We start from the raw sequence: 19,756 nt of genomic DNA on the forward strand, positions 1-19,756 counted from the left end.
ATCCCATTTTAATAAAAGAGACCTATGGATTTTGAGAGTTTCATGAATCTACACAATATTCATACATGATCTAAAAGCAACTTAAGCAACAGGAGACAAGACATACCTTGCATAGCCTAGGTTTGCTGGGGCAAATTTGATGATTGTTTCGAAGAAATCATACTCCAAGTAAATATTAGGATCAATGTCTAAATCAAACTCCAAATTACAGCCTCCAGGGACAGGATCTGGACAAAAAAAAATAACAAGTTACTAAACATAATTTTTGTGTGTCCAAATAACACAGAAAAAGAGAACTTTAACCTGATAAGAAATTCTCCAGTAAACTTAAATATTCTTCAGAGTTTGCAGCTTTGTACTATCTCATGAACTGAGGTTAAAGAAAAGTAAGAGTAATTGAAACTAAGAATGCAAGAGCAGGAGTCAGCAAACTTTTTCTGTAAAGAGTCAGATAGGAAATATTTTTTTTTAAATTTTATCTTAGTAATTTTAATGAACATTTACAGAGATTTGGGATTTCCATTCATTCATTGTTGCACCTTTCTCCCTGCCCACCTCCCTCCCCAGGTTAGCTCCTCTCTTTGAAAAGTAAAAGAAAAATTCTTTCATTGGCATACAATCCCTCCGTGCCCCACCCCCAACCTCGAGTACACTCCACTATGCAACCTTAATTCTGGGCTCTTAGGATAACCATAATGCCTTCTCATATATTGCTTTTAAATTGTTCTCTACCTCATCTGTTTCAATGCAGTATACATAATTTATCCAGTTTTTCTCAGTCTTACCCCAACCCTGATGTCAGTCCCATTCTACAGCAGTGACACCATGCAGTATTTGTCCTTCTGCGACTGAGCTATTTCACTCAGCATAACATCCTCCAGGGTCACCCATTTTGAATAATATTTTAAGCTTCGGGTACCTGGCAGTTCCATCTCAATTACTTATCTGTTCTTGTGCACAGCCATAGACAGTATGTAAAAGAACAGGTAAAACTGTGCTCCCAAAAAACTTCATGTGCAAATACATGCCATCTGGATTTGGCTCATCCTGTTATTTAGAGTGAAAATATAAAAAGAATCGAATTCCTAAGCTGGAGTGCAAGAATGGGTTTCAAGGCCTTCACAAACAGCCTTTAAGTATACATCGAAGACCTAAATAATTCCTAGTGTGAGAAGTTTTCATAAGATCATTCTGTGTCTGTGACTTCAAAAAGCTTAAGAATATAGATATCATCTGTAGTGTTAAGGGTTTATTGTTCAAAATGGCTTTCTTAGCCATAGAATTTTACTTTGCCACGTGATGGGCAGGAATATCTGAATAGGGTGTGTTAGCCTATCCTCTAGGGAAGTCGTGCCACTAAACTAAGCAGATTTGGTGGCAAAATCAAGAGTCTCACCACCAGGAAAGCAGCGGGTATGCTGATTGCACCTGTCAGGACCAGAGATTCTCACGCCAGTTATACTTACAAGAACAGCAACAGCCAAAGCAGAGGATTAGAGACTCAACAAGAGATGCTGCTGACCTTGGGACTGTTACCCTCCACGGAACCAGAGTTAAAAGCCTTTCCCCAAGTTTTCAGGAAGACTTCAGAGTGGTAAACCAATATTAGCAGGACTGACAGCCTAGTAACACTGGCCTACAGCTGTGAGGCTCAAGACTGAGGTGTCTATGAGCTCATTTTTTAAGCGGTCCTGACTTTGTATTTTGCTACTAAACTGAATTCTAGCCTTTGGCTTCACCAATACAGTTCTGTGTGGTTTGTGAGCTATTTCATTGGATTCTGGAGCCAGTAAAGCAGTAACATTGGTGCTGGTATGAGTGTGAGTGAATGCAGGAGGTGTGGGAGTGTGGGGGAAGTGTCTGATCGCATGGGAATTGGTTTCATGTTGTTGACGGGAATAGTTCCTCTTTGTGGAGCTGGTAAAGGTTATATATGATTTCCCCCCACGAGGCCTTTTTTGCTTTTTTTACATCAACTCAACTCATTGATCTGGAGTCAGAACCAACTCATAGGTGATGCTCCAGTGGCTTTTCAGGAGATGTAAACTGCATGGGAGGAAATCCTCCATCTTTCTCCCTCCTAGCACCACTGGTGAATTCGAACCACCAAAGAGGCCTGGCCTGTGAGTCAGCAGCACAATTCCCTACGGACTATGCCACCAGAGCTCCCTTCTTCTGGTATCTGGTAGGCACTAGGAAATCATCTGCTATTATTTTAATTTTTCCCTCTTAGATATCTAACTATACATACCCTTAGGTAAACATCTATTTAATAACAGCTCCATACCTAACTTCATTCTTCCACTCCAGGTCCCAGTTTTAAACTACCTGTTAGGAATTTCCACCTGGAAATCCTATAGGAATCTCAGATTCATTGTGTTCTAAAACAAAAGTGCTATTTTCTCATTCATTCCATCCCCAAAACATTCACCATAACAATCTTATTCTGCATTACACACAGGAAGTCTGCTACCCTGTAACCATTGATAAATTATTGTGTCTTATCAATTCTACCCTCCAAATATGTCAAGTACAGCCATTCTTCTGTATCTCCCCTCTTGTGGAAGACCTTGCAACAAATTTGGTACTTGTAATAAACCAAAACCAAACCCAGTGCCAAGAAGACACTTCCAACTCACACTTTTGTGGTTTTTTGCTAAAATTCATCAGCATGTCTCCAAGTATCCAGCTTTTGGGAAAGTGACAGGGGTCAAACACAACAGCTCACCCTTTTCTGAGTAGGAGAGTGGAACAGCTATACTCTGGACAGGCTCAGCAGCTGCAGTCTCCAAGTGCCATGTGCACATACTCTGCTCTGGTCTAAGAATGAAAACCAGTCCTCTGTCAGTGCCTGTTCCCGAGGTGCTAGGAAGAAGAGTCTGCAATTGGAAGAGAGGGGTGGAAGTCACCATGAATTAGCTGAGCAAAATATTTAAATTCTAAAGCTGCCTTAATATGCATGTTTTCTTCTGGATCTTATCAAACAAAAATAGTATTATTAATAACCTGTGTTATGGAGAGGACACACCTTGGTTGCTGAAAGTGAGGAGGATTTGTTGTAGAAGATTAAAGAATGCAGCTTTCAATATGGACTGCATCTCAATGTCAAAAAATCATAGATTCTTACCACTGGACTGATAGGCAACATTGTGGTAGATGGAGAAAAGATTTCGATTTTCAACAACTTCATCTTACTTGGATCCACAATTAATACCCATAGTACTACTGGAATGTCTGCAGCTGGGGACCACTTCAAATTATTGAGGAGTAATGATGTCAATGTGAGGACTAGAGGACTAAGGTGCATCTGATTCAGGCCATGGTTTTTCTGGTCACTTGCTATTTATCTGAGAGTTGGACAATGAATAGGGATGACAGAAGAATTGATGCTTTTGAGTTGTTGTGCTGGAGAACACTATTGATTTGTCTTTTTTTAAAAAAAAATTATTCAAAACAACTATGAGATATCATCTCACCCCAGTCAGAATAGCAAAATGTAACAGCAACAACAGCAAGCAACAAATGCAAGGTTGTGGAGAAACTGGAACCCTTATTCACTGTAGGTGGGAGTATAAAATGGTGCAACCACCGTGGAAGGCAGTGTGGCGCTTTCTCAAAAAGTTGCAAATAGAGATACCAGCGTTTCCACTACTGGGAATCTACCCCAAAGAGAACATAACTGCCACCCAAGCAGATATATGCACACCATGTTTATCATGGCTTTGTTCACAATAGCAAGGAGTTAGAAAGAACCTAAGTGCCCATCAACAAACAAATGGAAAGAGAAGCTGTGGTATATTCACACAATGGAATGCTACACTGCATTGAAAATTAAGGAACTAATGCAATATTATTCAAAATAGGTGACCGTAGAGGACATTTTGCTGAGCGAAGTATCTCAGTCACAAAAGGATAAATACTGCACGGTGCCACTGTTGCAAAACAGGACTGACATCAGGGTTGGGGGGGAGACTGATAAAGATGAGTTCAATAATGTATACTGCACTGAAACAGATGAGGGAGAAAACTATTTAAAAGGGATATGTGATTAATCATTTTTGTCATGACGGGAGTCCAAAGTGAAGGCTGCATAGTGGAGAGGACCTGGGGAGAGGGATTGTAAAACAATGAAAGAATTTTTCTTTTACTTTTTCAAGAGGGTAGTGTACTGGGGGGAGGGTTGGGAGTGGAGAAAAGTGCAACAATGAATGAATGGGGGGGGAAAGGAGAAAGAAAATTATTGTAAAGAGAAAGTTAAGTCTTCAAACACTTTACTCTTTAAAAAAAATATATTTTATCTTATTATTTTGTGTGTGTATACCATCAAATCAAATCTGACTGGTAGAGGAGGAGATTGTCCCTCCTTCTCCAGCAGAGCATCTGGTGGATTCGAACCACATGCCTTTGGGATTGCAGTGCAGCTTTTTGCCAGTAGACCCCCAGAGCTCCCCTATAAGTATGTCTTGGAGAGGGTGCAGCCAGAGTACTCTTTGGAGGCAAAAAGGATGAGGCTTCACCTCACACACTTAGGCATGTTGCTAAAAGGGGCTATTCCTTGGAAAGGGACATGATGCTTGGAAGGGTGGAGTGTTGGCAAAGACAACCCTCAACCAGGCAGACTGACATGGCAACTGCCGTAATGGGCGCTAGTGTGTCAGGAAATGTGAAGATGGCACAGGACAGGCCAGGGTTCAGATCCGGTGTTTGTAGGGTCTGTAAGCTGTACTCGACTCGACACCACCTAACAACAACTTAAATATTAATAGATAAACTACAGGATTAACAACATCAGAGTACCAATCCAAAGTGGTCTAGTTCATAATAAACAATCTAAGAGTTCCAGTCAAGATTTTCTCTACAATACAAATACAGAATCTAAACAAACACCAAGAAAGGACTTCTCTTATAATTAACTAAGACCTTTCCAAAACAGAAATCCAAGCTTAAGATGGTACTTATTTCATTCATGCTTCTTTCATTACTTAATAATTAAAAGAAATATCCTTTTGTCTGAGCTCCATTTCCTTAGATGTATGGTAAAAATTTCAACTATCTCCAGGGTTGTTTTGAAAACTAAATAAATCATGTAATAAATCAAACACAGAGATTCCTAACCAGGAATCAAATTGCCCTAAGTTTCAAGAGCTCCCTATGAATGTATGTATGTATGTATGTGTGCATAAACACACATATTTTTTCTGTTCTGGCTTCAAAGAACTTGGGTAAAAATCAATGTATGGCATGGCTAATGAGGCTTTAGAAAAGTATAACAACAAAGGAAAATAGTTTGGTTCTTTTAAAAAATGGAAATAAAAATAACATTTGATCCAGCACTGGATCCACTTCTTGTAGCTGTAAAGTGCCACAGAGCCAAGTACAACTCATGGTGACTCTAGGAATATGAGACCTGAACCCTGTCCTATCTTGAGCCATCCTTGTCAGCTCTGATATACTTGATCCCAGAGGTGCAGCCACTGTGTCAGTCCCTCCAATGGAGGAATTTTCTTTCACTGACCCTCCCCCCTTCTCCAAGCATGAGGGCCCTTTCCAAGGAACAGCCTCTCCTAACATGTTCAAGTTATGTGAGACAAAGCTTCACCATCTTTACTCCCAAGAGGCAGTATGGCTTCACGTTTTCCAAGACACATCTGCTTATTCTTTTGGCAGTCTATGGTTTGTACATTACTCTTCTTCAATACCATAACTCAAAGGCATCAATTTTTCTTCTGTTATCCTCATTCACTGTCCAGGCCTCAGATGTATAGCAGGTGATTGAAAAAAATAGTGGTCTGAATCATGTGCACCTTAGTCTTCAAGCTGACATCATTGCTCTTACATACATTGGAGAGGTCCCTGAGAGCAGAACAGCCCAAAGCAATACAAGGGTATTGATTTTTTTGATCCAAGCAAGATAAAATCATTGGCAACTTCCATCCCTTCTTCATCTACCATGATGTTGTCTGTTGTCCTTGTTATGAGGATGTTTATTTTCTTGATATTGAGGTGTAATCCATTCCAAAGGTAGTAGTTCCTGATCTTCTGCATCAAGTGTTTCAAGTCTTCATCACATTTAGCAAGCAAAGTTGTGTCACTGCATAACACAAGTTATTGAGGAGTCTTCCTCTGATCTTGTCACATTCCTCTTCACAGAGTCCAGCTTCACAATTTGCTCAGTAAACAGACTGAATAGGTATGGAAAAAGGATATATCTCTGATGCACACTCTTCCTGATTTTAAACCCTGAAGTGTTTCCTTGCTCTGTACAGATAAGCTTCTTGAGCTAGGTGCAGAATTTGTATGATCACAAGTAATCATTCCAGAATTCCCATTCTTCTCAACATTAGCTGTAATTTGTTATGCTCTATAGAGTCAAATGCCTCTGCATAGTCAATAAAACACAAACAAATTCTTCTGATATTTTCTGCTTTCAGCCAGGATTCATTTGACATTTGCAATGATATCCCTAGTGCCATGGCCTCTCCTAAACTCTGCTTAAACTTCTGGAAGTTCCCTGTTAATGTACTATTCTAGTCATTTTTGGATGCTCTTTAGCAATATTTTGCTTTCATGTGGTATTAATGATATTGTTATGTAATTTCCAAATTCTGTTTGGTCATCTTTCTTGGGGATGGGAACAAATATGGATCTTTTCCAGGCAGCTGTCCTTCAAATTTCCTGACACAAACTGATGAGCACATCCAGGGCTGCATCTGTCTGTTGAAACATGTCAATTGTTACCTCGTTGAGTCCTAGGGCCTTACCTTTTGCCAATGCCTTCAGTGAAGCTTGAATTTCATCCTCCATCACTACTGGCTGGTATTCTTTTAGTACTTCCTGAAACTTTTTAGTGTCAACCATACTTTTTTTTTTTTTGTACACCGAAAATTAGTCTAGTTATAAAGATTTTAGTAAAATTTAAGCCAATAGCTGAATGACAAATACTCATTAAAATATATTCTCAGGTAAAAATCAAGAATCCACTAAAGAATTGAGAGACTGGCAAATCATGGGGAAAGCTAAACTTCAGCAAGGCGATATTCGGCACAGGGCACCCTCCCTACAAGCGCAGCACTACCATCCCTCTTCATGTCAGAGGCTGCCATGCTCATGCGAGGCCTGAGATACTCAGCTCTTAACCATTCTCAACTGCTAACTTGATAAAGTCCAATCTTCATTTGGCTTAAGGTAAAATAATGTTAAAAACATTGACCTGAAATTTGAATATGCTAAATACGAGACTCTAGTATATAGGAATTGTTCTTTTTTTTTAGGAATTGTTCTTACTGAAATAATTATTTCTACTTACCTTAGAAAAAGACAATGTTGTATTCTGATACTGTGAGTGTATTTGGAAAATAAGAAATGTTGCATTGCTGGATATATAACGCAAAATAGCTTCCTCTGGAGAGGGCTTGGTGAGCTTGAAGTATCTGTATTTCCCCAGAGAAAATTCAAGAAGACCTACAGTGGAGAGGAAAAAAAAGTTTCATTATAGCATCTGTACCTTGAATATCAATTTATAGAAATGATAAATACACACAAGATGCTAATTTATTTAGATCCTGGAAAAACCAACTGAAGCAAATATTATTATCACTGACGCTATTTTACAGGTGACCATGAAGCATCCTACTCAGAGTCAGTCAGCTAGTGAGTGGACAGCTGAGAACAAAAAAGGGGTGAAAGGTATTTCAAAACATATGAACATTTAAAGTAGTAAGGAGTCACAAGGTGCTCAGGGTAGCTCTGGAGGCCTCGTCCATCAGGAGGAGCAATGCTAATCCAGAAGCTGCACCTCGTTGGTGGTCTGATTCCACCAGTCACACCACAGCAGGAAGATGGGCAATCTCCTCCTGTGCATTTACAGCCTCAGAAACTCAATGGAGGGTCAGCAATGAGTCAGTTCCAATTTCAATGGCAATGGGCTTGAGTTTTTTAGTTATCTAGTTGTTGTTATGTGCTGTCATCTATGATTTATAGCAACCCTATGGACAATAGTTCTGAAGCCTGTCCTCCTGAGCCAGTCTGACTCTGACACACCTACCATCATTACCCCACCTACTGTATCAATCCATCTTATCCAGGGTCTCCCTCTCCTGTGCTGTTCCCACTACCCTTCCAAGCATGTCATCCTTCTCCAAGAATCGGTCCCTCCTAGCCAAATACCCAAAGTACGTGAGACATAGCTTTAAAATCCTAGCATCCAAGGAGAGACCTGAAACTCCCAGACAGACCCATTTGTTTTCTTGACAGTCCATGGTATGTTCTAGACTCTTTTCCAGCACCACAACTCAAAGGCATCGATTCTTCTTCTGTCAGCCTTAATAATGTCCAGCTCACTGATGCATAGAAAGTAACTGTCAAGATCATTACCTGAATCGGGTGCACCTTAGTCTTTAGATTGACATCGTTGCTTCTTAGTACTCTGGAAAGGTCCCTGACAGCAGATTTACCCAATACAATTTGTCTTTTGCTTTCCTGACTGCTGGCGCCAAGAGTGTTGATGGTGGAGCTGAGCAAGCAGAAACTGTTAACAACTTCTATATCCTCTCCACCCATCATGATGCTTCCAACTGGCCCAGGGCTGAGAATCTTTGTGTTCTTGATGTTGAGATTCAATCCATATTGAAGACTACAACCTTCTGAAGCAAGCAAGCCCTTGAGGTTCTCTTCAGTTTCAGCAAGTTGTGTCATCTGAATTATGTTTCACAACTGTATTTCATTAATTATCTAGTAGCAGAGATAAAAATTCCATTCTGTTAATTTAAGGATGAACAGCTGAGAGGCTATCATTAGGTATGTGCTGATATTTAAGACTATCACTAGCACCCTCCAGTGAAAGCTGAAGTCAGCCAGGTTAGAGATCCAGAACAACTGCTCAAACTAATGACCACCAGTTGGGAATGGACTCCTTGCTGACTTTCTAGCGGGTTTTCAGAGGCTGTAAATTGCACAGGAGGAGAATGCCCATCTTTCTCTCCAGGAGCAGCTGATAGATTTGAATACCCAGAGAGGCATGACCTTTAGATTAGTGCAAGCCTGTCCCTACGAATGATGCCACCAGAGCTCCCAAGAGACAGTTTTCAGGTGCCATGAGTCAACCAGGACTCATAGCGGCCTATGAAGAAACAGACACATATGTGGCTTCAATTAACTCCCACCATTTATCACTGTGTAGCTTTAGGTAAGTGAGTTAACTCCAGTAAGCTTTTATATTTCCATTTGCCAAATGGACATTGTTTTACCTAGCCTGCAGTAGTGTTTCACATACAGTTATCAACATAGGCACTGTGAGAAAAAGGATTTTTTTTTTCATGACAACTTCAAAGCCCATATTAAAGGCAAGTTAAAACAAGAATAATTTTTCCGCACCTCATCCAGGCCTCTCCCATCTCTAGCTTAGTCTCCATGTCCTGGTTGTGTTTTACTCTCTTACTCTGGCCCTGATCTTCTGTGTGCCTTTCTCCACACTTGCCCTTTTATTTCCCAAACCAATTCTCATTTAAACCACTAAATTAGTCTGTCTTCAAGTCTATGAAATCCTAGATTCCTCATCTCACCACTTCCTACCCTAGAGAGAATCAATACATGAAAAGCAGACGTGCTTCCAAGCACCATTATGTAAGTGCTTTCAGGGATTCAAACCTACGAGGGGAGAGAATCCTTAAAATTTAGGATAAAAATAATATATAAATTTAGTATAAAAGGAGCTTATGAGGAAAAGATTATAATTTATCAAAGTCCCATATTGGAACAGAAAAAAACCAAACTCAAATCAACTCACAGATAACTCTATCGGTTTTCTGAGGCTGTAAATCCCACAGACAACTACTCTACCCCCCAGCATCTAGTGGGTTTGAACTGCAGTACATGACTTTAGGTGGGCAGCACAGATCCTCACGCTACTAGACCACCAGAGCATTTTGATTCATTCTTGCCCAAACTGTGAAGTGATTATATTACCTTCATCAATTCTGTGATGTTTTTAAAAGTTGACTGGGGTGGGGATATGGATTTTTGGTTAGTTTAATTTCTAATAACACAAATATCTAAAATCTTAGTTGTTTCAGGATTTTCAGATGAAGAAAGTGTCTTTCTATTTAACCAGAAAAGCATGTTATACTTTATAGGGAATAAAACTCCAATCATAAGAGAGGGAAAAACATTGGGGTTTGGTTCCAGAATATAGCTAGGGAAGTCAGAAAAATGCAGAGATTTTGGTCTTTATTATGTTTTTTAAGAGAAACAAGAAAAACACTTCCTGTGATTTTTTTTTTTTACTCCTTACCATCATCCTGATTATTTTATTAGAAAACCAAATTATAATCTAAATAAAAAGTCATAGGACAGAAAGACCCCAGATGAGATGCACTGACACAGTGACTGCGGCAATGGGGACAAGTGTGTCAGAGACAATGAGAATGGCTCAGGACAGGGTAGGATTCAGGCTTATTGTATACAGGGTCACTATGAGTCATAATCAACTATACCAACATAATCAAATGAAAAGTCAGAAAAGAGCACTAAAATCATCTCATACATTGCACTTTAATCTTGGTCTCATCCACTGTCCATTTGTAAGTCTTCAAGATACACACCAATTAGAGGCTGTCCAAGTAAAAGCAACCTATTGTTCTGCTATTGGTGTTTGTTTCCCTGGAAATTTATTACATTTCCAACCTTTGTTTAAGGTACTCAACTCATTACTTTCCTGCTTTTATTCACACCTTCAAGTTTTCTCAGCTTGAGAAATAATTATTGAACATTTACCAATTAGTCACTCTGGGTTTTGAGTATTGTAATGAAACTGGTACAAGGCAACTCATAAAAGATAGCAAAGACTTTTGTAATTTCCTATGTAGATTTGTTCTTCAACATGTCTTAAAATGCTTTGACAGCCCTTATGTTTAGCTCCCATCATACAGGCCTTTGAACCAAAATACTACACAAAGCCTAAGGGCTCTGGGCAAACTGATGCAGCCATCAACTACAGACATCTTGATAGTCATGTGTTTGTCTTTCCCTTACCGCCAGAGGCAAGAGTGAGTCATGTCTCAAAAATACATGGAGAATCAAAACTTTTAGTGTTTTAGAAAAATAGATAGGAGATATAGAACCACGCATATTAAAACAACTTATTAAGCAACTTCTCAAATGACAGGAATGGCATCCACTTCTGAAACAGCTTGCCTCTGGAAACTTTATGAACTTAGAGAAACTACGAAAGTTATACAAGTGTTTAAGTCTTTCATTCATAGGGTTGCTATGAGTCATCTACGACTCAAAGGCACTAAACAACAACAACAAAAAGAAAGTATTTCTGGAAATGTACTTGATTTTCTTCACATTTCCTGTTTTTTTCATATTTTCTACAGTGATTGTGAGATATTCTTATCAGAAGAACTTAATTTGAAGACCTTTATTCTTGATGGCATTCAAAACATGGGTTTCACCTCAAATTTACATCTGAACTGTACAGGGACATATTGTACACAAAATGGAGGACAGCCCCTTAATCTGCTCTTGTTTTGTTTTCCTCATAAAATGGTATTATTTTCCAGGTAATATATAAGAAATAAAATTATTCTGTTTTAAGAAAGAATATTCTAGAAAGCATATATGCCAGGCAAGAAATGTATTTAAAGAGATTTTTGTCGTGGTGACCTTGCATCTCAAATGATTAAACTGAACCTAACAAGTCTTGTTCTATTCTACCTCAGAAAATTGTAACTGTAAAAGTGACAACACATAAAACCAACAAAACTTTAAGTATTGGTCTTAGTTTCAAGAACTTACCTGAGAGAGACGGATAAAAGAGGAGGAGGGGAACAATTCCTAGCGTTAAGTAACAGCTAAAAAACTTTTACCTATCAGTTTCTGGATCTTCTGAAATTTACTTTCAGAAGGAAAATAATACCTCATCATCATCTCTCTTTCCTCAATCAAATAAATACCTGTAGTAAGAACCAAATAGAAGTCACATAATAAAGAGAAGAGGCACTGGCAGTGTTCTTTTTAAAAAAAAAACTGGTCATTTGTCAATATAGTAGGGGCTATAAAAGCAGGTATCTCCAGGAGTATTTTTAATTTTTCTTTTCCTTATGCTTCCAATTTTTTCTTAGTGCTCACAAGAGAGTCTTTATAAAAATGGTAAGACACTGGTTATCCAACTGACTGTACATTACAAAGATCTGAAGGGACTCGTGATGACTAGTTTTCAACTGGAATCGGCTAGGGAGGTAGAGTAGAAGTCATTTAAAATACATTTAAATGATTTAAAACACAAGCAAATATTTCTTAAAATAGCATACAAAAAGTATATTCAAGATTACAAGGATTTCCAGCAACAATAACTAAGTTCAACAGGGCAACAAACAAATGCAGGCAAGGATATGGAAATATTGGAACTCTTACTCACTGCTGATGGGAATGTAAAATGGTACAACCACTATGGAAGGTCATCCAGTGCTTTCTCAAAAACTTGGAATAGAAATACCATTTGACTGAGATATCCCACTACTGGGAACATACCCGAAAGAAACCAGAGCCATGATGCAAAAGAGGAATGCACACACATATTTATTGCAGCCTTTTTCACAATAGTAAAGAGACAGAGACAGCCCAACTGCAGTACATTCACACAATGGAATATTATGCAGCACTGAAAAGCAATGAACTTGTAAAACACTACACAACATGAGTGAGTCTGAAAGACATTATGCTGAGTGAAATATCTCAGTCAAAAAAGGACAAATATTACTTAAGATCACTGTTATAAATTAGGATTGATGGCGGGTGGAAGAGAACAAGAAAAGAGTGGACAGAAAATGAACACTGCACTGGAACAGATGAAGGAAAAGACTTTCTGAAAGGGATGTATGATTGTCATATGTATGTCAACAATATGGAACAAGAAGTGCATTGCAATGTAAATTTGGGGAGGGAGGAAAGTGTGCATCAACTTCTCTGTAAACTTTTGTTAAAAAACAATAAAAAAATTAAGTACTGGGGGGGAAAAAAAACCTACAAGCTTGTTTCCAAGTTTTTTTAAAAAAAAAAAAAGATTACCAGGGATTGAGAAAGGAAGAGAATGCGAGTTATGACTTACTGGGCAGAGTATGTTTTTAGATGGATAAAAAGTTTAAAAAGTTAATAGTGGTAAAGGGTGTACAACCCATGAATATCAGTAAAATATACTCTTTAAAATGGTTAAAATGGCAAGTTTTATGTTATTTGTAGTTTACCCAAAAAAAAGTATGCAGAGCATTCCATAAAATCTATACACTTATGAAACTATAAAGTAGGTCAATAAAGAGCATTCTAGTATTTCACACTTCCTCTTCTTAACGTATTCCGGGGAATAACCATGATTCCAAATTCTATTACCATAAATGGACTATGCTTGCTTTTGGAATTTGACTAAAGGAAATAAGCTGTCTTATGTTTATGTCCTCAGAGCCTTACTTCTCACATGGCTAGTGAGAGAGAACTCAGCCTACTTTACTTGGTTACTTTAAAGATCAAACAAATGGGGAAAACATTTTCCTAACAACCCAATTCTACACAATTTTTGAAAATTCATTTTTTTAAAAAGAAATCTGTTTTATTTGGGTCAAACTATACAAATACTACTGACTTTTTTCAGGTAGGCATTCATAGGCATTAATTACCACTGATTGATGCAATTAACTTATTACAATGTATAAGCAAATCCTTACTGTTTATTGTGATTTCTTTCAACCAACTTCTATGTTTCTTAATAAAAATAATATGACCTTCTATTAGCCTTCTAGTGTTAAGAATTAGGGGAGAGGGAAGAGCCATGTATTTACTACATCCACTATTGTTGGTAGGAGTCATTGAGTCAATTTTCAATTTCTATTTTTCTCATGTGTTACAGAGAAGAACTGTCCCAAAGGTTTTCCAGGATATGAGCTTTAGGGGAACAGATCTTTCTCCCATAGATTGGTTGGGTGTGTTTAAAACCACTAACCTTACTGCTGGCAGCCTCGTGCTTAATTATTCTACCAGTGGGGCTTCCTAAATCTCTATGAAAAACAATGGGAAAAGAGACAGTCATAGAAATTCCCAGTACATGGTAAGTCTGAGGCAGAGCCTTCCAAGGAAGTTATACTGAAAGTTGTAGTGAAAACAATGTTAACAACAGATCTGATAGAAAACAACATAAAAATACTGCCTGGCAGAAACAGTAATTTATACTCACAAAAACAGATTTGGCAATGAAGGCATCAAATAAACCCTAAATATCCAAAACATATCGTGAAGACCTTAATAAGAATGAAACCTCACTTCTAAGTCATCTGGGAAAGTATTCATTAGAAACATTTTATGAGGCATAGTTCGATCTTGTGACTTGGAGTGTAGGAGGAAAAAAAAAACGACAGCACATCAAAGTTATTACAAGGCAAATGGCAAACACCAAGATCAAGCATTTCCACGCTTTGTAGTTTTAACAGCAGTGGCTCATCCTTTTCTGAAAAAAATATTTTTGCATGACATTCATTTTTCATATATTTCATTTCCAATAATTATTCTAAAAAGAACCAGATCCTAATCTTTCATCAGTCTCCATAAGATCTTACCTGTGCAACTTTGATAACATCCTTCTCATTCTTTATTTTCTCATTGCTGTCTAATCAGAACCAACTCACAGCTTGGACTTCCAAGACTGTACATCACCAGGGAGGAGATTCTTCCTCCTGAGGAGATGCTGGTGGATTTGAATCGTCAGAAGATGCAGCCTTTAGACATAGCCTTTGGGTTAGCAATGCAACTCCCCACAGACCACACCACCAGCGCGCCTGTCTTTTTCCATAATTTACCTCCATTATTTAAGCTGTAGAGTGACAATAGCATTTTGAAAAGCTCTATCCTAACTTGGTCTTCATATCTTCCTCAGATAGACTATTAAAAATAAAAAAGATCATTCAACAGCCCCTTCAAATTTTCTTTAGCCCTAAAGGCTGAAAAGTGGGAGGGGAATGAACATACTTTTTACACACTTTTCAAAGACAGAAATCAATTGTCATTAACTACACATGTGATCTGGGACCTTAAGCCACACATGCACACTCCCAATGAGTCAAAACCAACTCATAGCTGACCCGCGAGCAGGTCTTCGGGGGTCTAGAAATCGTTAGGGAGAAGACGAGAAATCCTTCTCTCCTGGAGCTGCTGGAGGATTTCAACCACTTGAGAGGCCCAGGCCGTGGCCACTGACAACACCACTAGAGCTTCCTAACACAAACATCAGAGTGCCAACTGGCCCTGCTCCAATTACTGTGTAATTCCATGGGAGTAACTGGATATGAATCTAAAATAATAAAGACAAGTGATAAGGGAGGAACATGCAGCTTATCACCTGTGACCCGCTGGCCACAGAAAGCACCTTCCTCAGACATTCTAGGAACTTGATCTGCCATCAATGATTCATTTAGCTTTCTATTCAAGCCATTACTCAAATTGTGCCAGTGAGCTCATCTGTTAAAGATGAGTGAATTCTAAATTCTAGCAGTTGCTCAATTCTTCAGTTTGTGTAGTCATCAGTATCCTTACACAGCAATGGCATTTCCTACAAGAATGAAGCAAGTTTATGAAGTCTGTCTTTGTCTCTCTCCTTTTATTTTTCAGAAGTGGAGGGTACTGGCATTTTAAATACACAATGGTTACATTCTCACATACTGTCAGTCCTTCTTCTGCACAGAAGGACACTGTTGTTATTGTTGCTTATCACAGATTCAGATTCAACACACAGCTGATTAATTCTCTAACTGGTTTTCAGAAGCAACAAATCCCAAGGAAGAGGAGTAACTAACTATCTTTCTCCCAAGGAGCAGGTGGTGGGTTCACACTGCATGCTTTTGAATTAGCACAGCAACTCCTTACCACTATTCCACCAGGACTCCCTAAAGTGGTATTATCATATATTGGGGCAGGGAATTTAAAATTCTGCTGAGAAAATACCAGCAATGCAAGCTCAGAAAAGAATTGGGGGGAAGTGCCTTAAAAATGTATGTTCTTAGCAGTGTTATTCACTATCGCAAGAACATGGAAATTATCCAATCACAAACGAAAGGATTGAGAAATTATGGTAGTCACACGATGGAATACTATGGAATACTATGCAGCACTCAGTAACAATGATTTTGCAAATTACTACCTACCTTGGGGAGGGGGACAATGACTAGAGAGCATTATGCTAAGTGAACTAACTCGGTCCCATAAAGACAAATATGGTATAAGACTAGAATGTGTATAAAGATCCAAAGGGGGGAGGGTGGGAGCAGAGGGGTGAGGATGGGGGAGAGTGTTAGCTAGAGAGTCGCACAATTTGATGAGTGGAGGGAGGAGTGGGTAAAGGAAATGAGAAAGATCCAGTGTTAAAAAGCAATGTGTACAAACTTTGTAAGTAAACCAGTATAAAAAATTTTATTTCAATTTAAAAAAAAATGTATGTTCTTGAATTAAGACTCAGATTTCTCAATTACGGGTAAAATTTTTACATATTATTGAATAATTAAGCTGCAAACTAAGGGGGTAAAAAAAGAGATCTGGATCCGAGTGCTCCTAGCTCATAATAGTTTGTATCAACCACAAATTCATTATTTTTCCTACCTCCCTCACAATGCTACTCAGAGGAATGAGAATTCACAAAGTTTTAAGTATAAAGCACCATTATGCAAGATACTGTTAATGGAGGGCAGCTTTGTTTTGCACACAGGCCAAGAAATTTACAGAGACACACCTGGCATCCAATTCCTGCCCAAGCTCCTATTGGTTGTTCCCTTGGGTAATGAACATTTCCAGCTTCAGTCCCAGCCAGGTGAGGCTGACAATTAATTACCTCAGAGGTAAGGATTAAATAACACTGCCTGTGAAAACCACCTGGTACTTACTGCAGGCAGTGCATGTTAGTTCCTTATTATAAACAAGGCTCTTTTTTTTCCCCCCTGGAAAAAATTTTAACTTCTCCTTTCAGTCGTTAACTATGGAAAACCTCTAGGGTTCAATTTGCACAAGATAAGCATTTAGGAACGCAACTTAAGTATTCTGAAAATACTATTTAGGAACTCTAAGAATGTCTTTAATTTCAAGGAAAAGCCCATGATTATTAGTCATGCACAGTTAATACTTTTACACTTTATATTAACAAGCCACTATCTGTTGCTGAAACTCAAGCACATGACCTACGATCGAAAGTCCCATGCTGTGTTGACACTCCTCTCAAATACTGTACTTTAAAACACACACACACACACACACACACACACACACACACACACACACCTGTACTTTTTCAACGTGAAGAGCATCATGATCTTGGAATAAAGATCCCGGGAGTTGCCTGGAGAGCCACTAATTACAAACCCTTGGATTCTGCACCAAGGACCTTGGATTCACTGACTAGAGGCTCAGACATAAATAATACTTCGAAGGAAAGGGGATTTTTACTGTTGTTAAAGTCTCTCTAAAAGGGACATAACAGCACGTCTGGGGGAAAAAAAGAGAGCTCTTTTTCTCTTCCCATTTCACCAACCTAACTTAGAAGGCTGACAATAAGGACCCATTAGTGATGGGAGTGTTCCTTCTGTAGGAAAAGACCCTAGCCCATTTGTGCTGAATTTACCCAGTGGCGTCAAACAAAGCCTGACGGCACCATCTCTCTTCTGACCCGAGTGGACTCAGACCTTGTAAGACCCTTGGAAATGCAAAAGTAACTTTGGGATGCAGAAGCGCAGCGCCCCCAACCTTACCCTCGCTGGAGTTGCCGACGGTCTCGGTTTGTGCAGCCACATCCCAATCCATGGCAAGCACCGCAGCAAGGAGTAGCAGCAACTGGAGCTCCATGGCTAACTCAGCCTGGGTAGTCAAAGCACCGGCTCCCAGAGGTGCGCCGAAGAGGCGCGCGGCCCCGCAGCCTCGTGCACGCTACCCTGGGGCGCTCGCGCCAGGTGGCATAGCCCACCTGGTGCAAACGCCGCACACCTGCCAGTCCCCCGGCGGCCTGCGCGCGTGCCCGGCTGAGACGTCCCCACGCCAGCCAGAGGCTTCCTCTTCCGGCAGTTAACCCCTAGCGGCTCCCCCACGTCCTCCGACACCCTTTTTACGTAACCGCGGCGGATCCCCGCGAGGAGGCGTGCTAGGGGCGTTCCTGAGCCGCGCACCTCCTGCAGGCCGGGCGATCTCGGTTCGGGACCATGCGCCGGCCGGAGAAGACCCCGGAAGTCAAGTGTGGTTACCCGCACTTCTCATTCTTGTACCTTTTCCACTTACGAAATCACCGTTAGAATAGAAAAAAAAAAAAAATTCTGTTGCGGCCTAACGTCTCCAGGCTCCTCTTCCCGGGTTTAACGGTCATTTTTGGGGGCCTGGGGGGAAATCAACAAAACCAGAAATGTCGTAGTCTTTGACCCTGTGTCGTCAAGACTGGCGTACTCCCCATAGCCGTGAGTGTGAGAACTGAGTCAGAGCTGACTCTTCAGCGGGTTTTCAGAGATGGGAAGAGATTTCCTTTCTCCCAAAAAGAGCTGGTGCACCTGAACAAAGTAAACTGCCTTTTGGTTAGCCGTACCTCTGCGGATTTGGGTAGAAAAGGACCACAAGGCTGCGCTAAGTGATGGGCACTAGATTAAAAACAACAACAAACCAACCCTTACATTTCAGTCATAGAGAAATATCCTCGAAGACTCTCGATCTTAACCTGAACTTCCTCTTTCAAATCTTATACCTGAATGCTGTTCACGTGATGGACTAGCAGGAGCAGTGAGTGTTCGGGTGGACCAGGGTCGACTGTAATTCATTGACAACTCCCGATGGACTTTTGTCTCAAAGCAGCCTAAACAAAATCGTTAATTATGTTTATTATCTATCTGAATTACAAAGTAATATATGCTAAATATAACTAAATTACATTCAATGTAATGCTACTTAGATTACGTAAATCTAGTTTTCAAAAATCTCACCTTGAATTATTAGTCATAACAGAATTTTTTTAACAGCTTTAAATATATTGGTTTTTCTGGTTTTCTTTTTATTAGTTTTAATCTACAGAATTCTAATACAAATTCGAACATATTCTTTCCCTCACCCTCCCACCCATCAAATTGTACCAGTTCTTAAATTGGTACCCAATGATTAAACCCCTCTTCCCCCTGTACATCCACATCACTCTGCTTCCAGCCTCTCCCACCCCTCCTGGATCCTTATATTCATTCTACAATAATGGTTTTATACAATATTAATCCTTGTGGGACTGAGTTCACTCAGCATAATGGTCTCCAGTCCCTCCCAAATTAGGTAATAATTTACAAATTTATTGTCCCTGTTAATAAGCAGAAATTTTTAAAATTTTTCTCCTAATTACTACTTCAGTCTCCAAAAAAGTTACATAGGAATATTCTCAAATACTAATCACCACAATATAACTCAAATACCAGGAAATGTGACAAAAATCAACAGCTATATAAGCAGCAGCAATGACAATAACAGCTTTATAGCTCATGCAGATAAAACCAAGTAATCAAAAGCATTTTTGTAATTGTGTGAGACTGGAAAAAAAAGTATATGCCAAACTGCTTTACTCATAAGGTCACTTTTTCTGAAATAACTGGAAGAGGAGGTCTCTTCGGCTTTCATACAGACGCTATTGTTGTTAGATGACACTGAGTTGACTATGATTCAAAGCAAGTATATGAACAAATCAGTTTTGCCCCATCCTGTGCCAACCTCATGATCT

General features: G+C 39.4%; 1 protein-coding gene across 1 annotated transcript in view; it reads right to left on the reverse strand.

The window, feature by feature from the left end:
• The window catches only part of TM7SF3 (transmembrane 7 superfamily member 3), a 43,002-nt gene extending 25,134 nt beyond the window's left edge, over window positions 1-17,868 (reverse strand). The window contains exons 1-5 of the mRNA XM_006895088.1: window positions 17,775-17,868; window positions 11,868-11,954; window positions 7,307-7,461; window positions 2,729-2,879; window positions 107-227 (exon numbers count right to left, since the gene is read on the reverse strand). Coding sequence (XP_006895150.1) covers window positions 107-227; window positions 2,729-2,879; window positions 7,307-7,461; window positions 11,868-11,954; window positions 17,775-17,868 — 608 coding nt within the window. The remainder of the gene's footprint in view (window positions 1-106; window positions 228-2,728; window positions 2,880-7,306; window positions 7,462-11,867; window positions 11,955-17,774) is intronic.
• Between the last annotated feature and the right edge of the window lie 1,888 nt (window positions 17,869-19,756).

Source organism: Elephantulus edwardii, unplaced genomic scaffold, assembly GCF_000299155.1.
Source record: "Elephantulus edwardii isolate Elephantulus edwardi_28Jun2011 unplaced genomic scaffold, EleEdw1.0 scaffold00157, whole genome shotgun sequence".
In the NCBI taxonomy this organism is placed as follows: domain Eukaryota; kingdom Metazoa; phylum Chordata; class Mammalia; order Macroscelidea; family Macroscelididae; genus Elephantulus; species Elephantulus edwardii.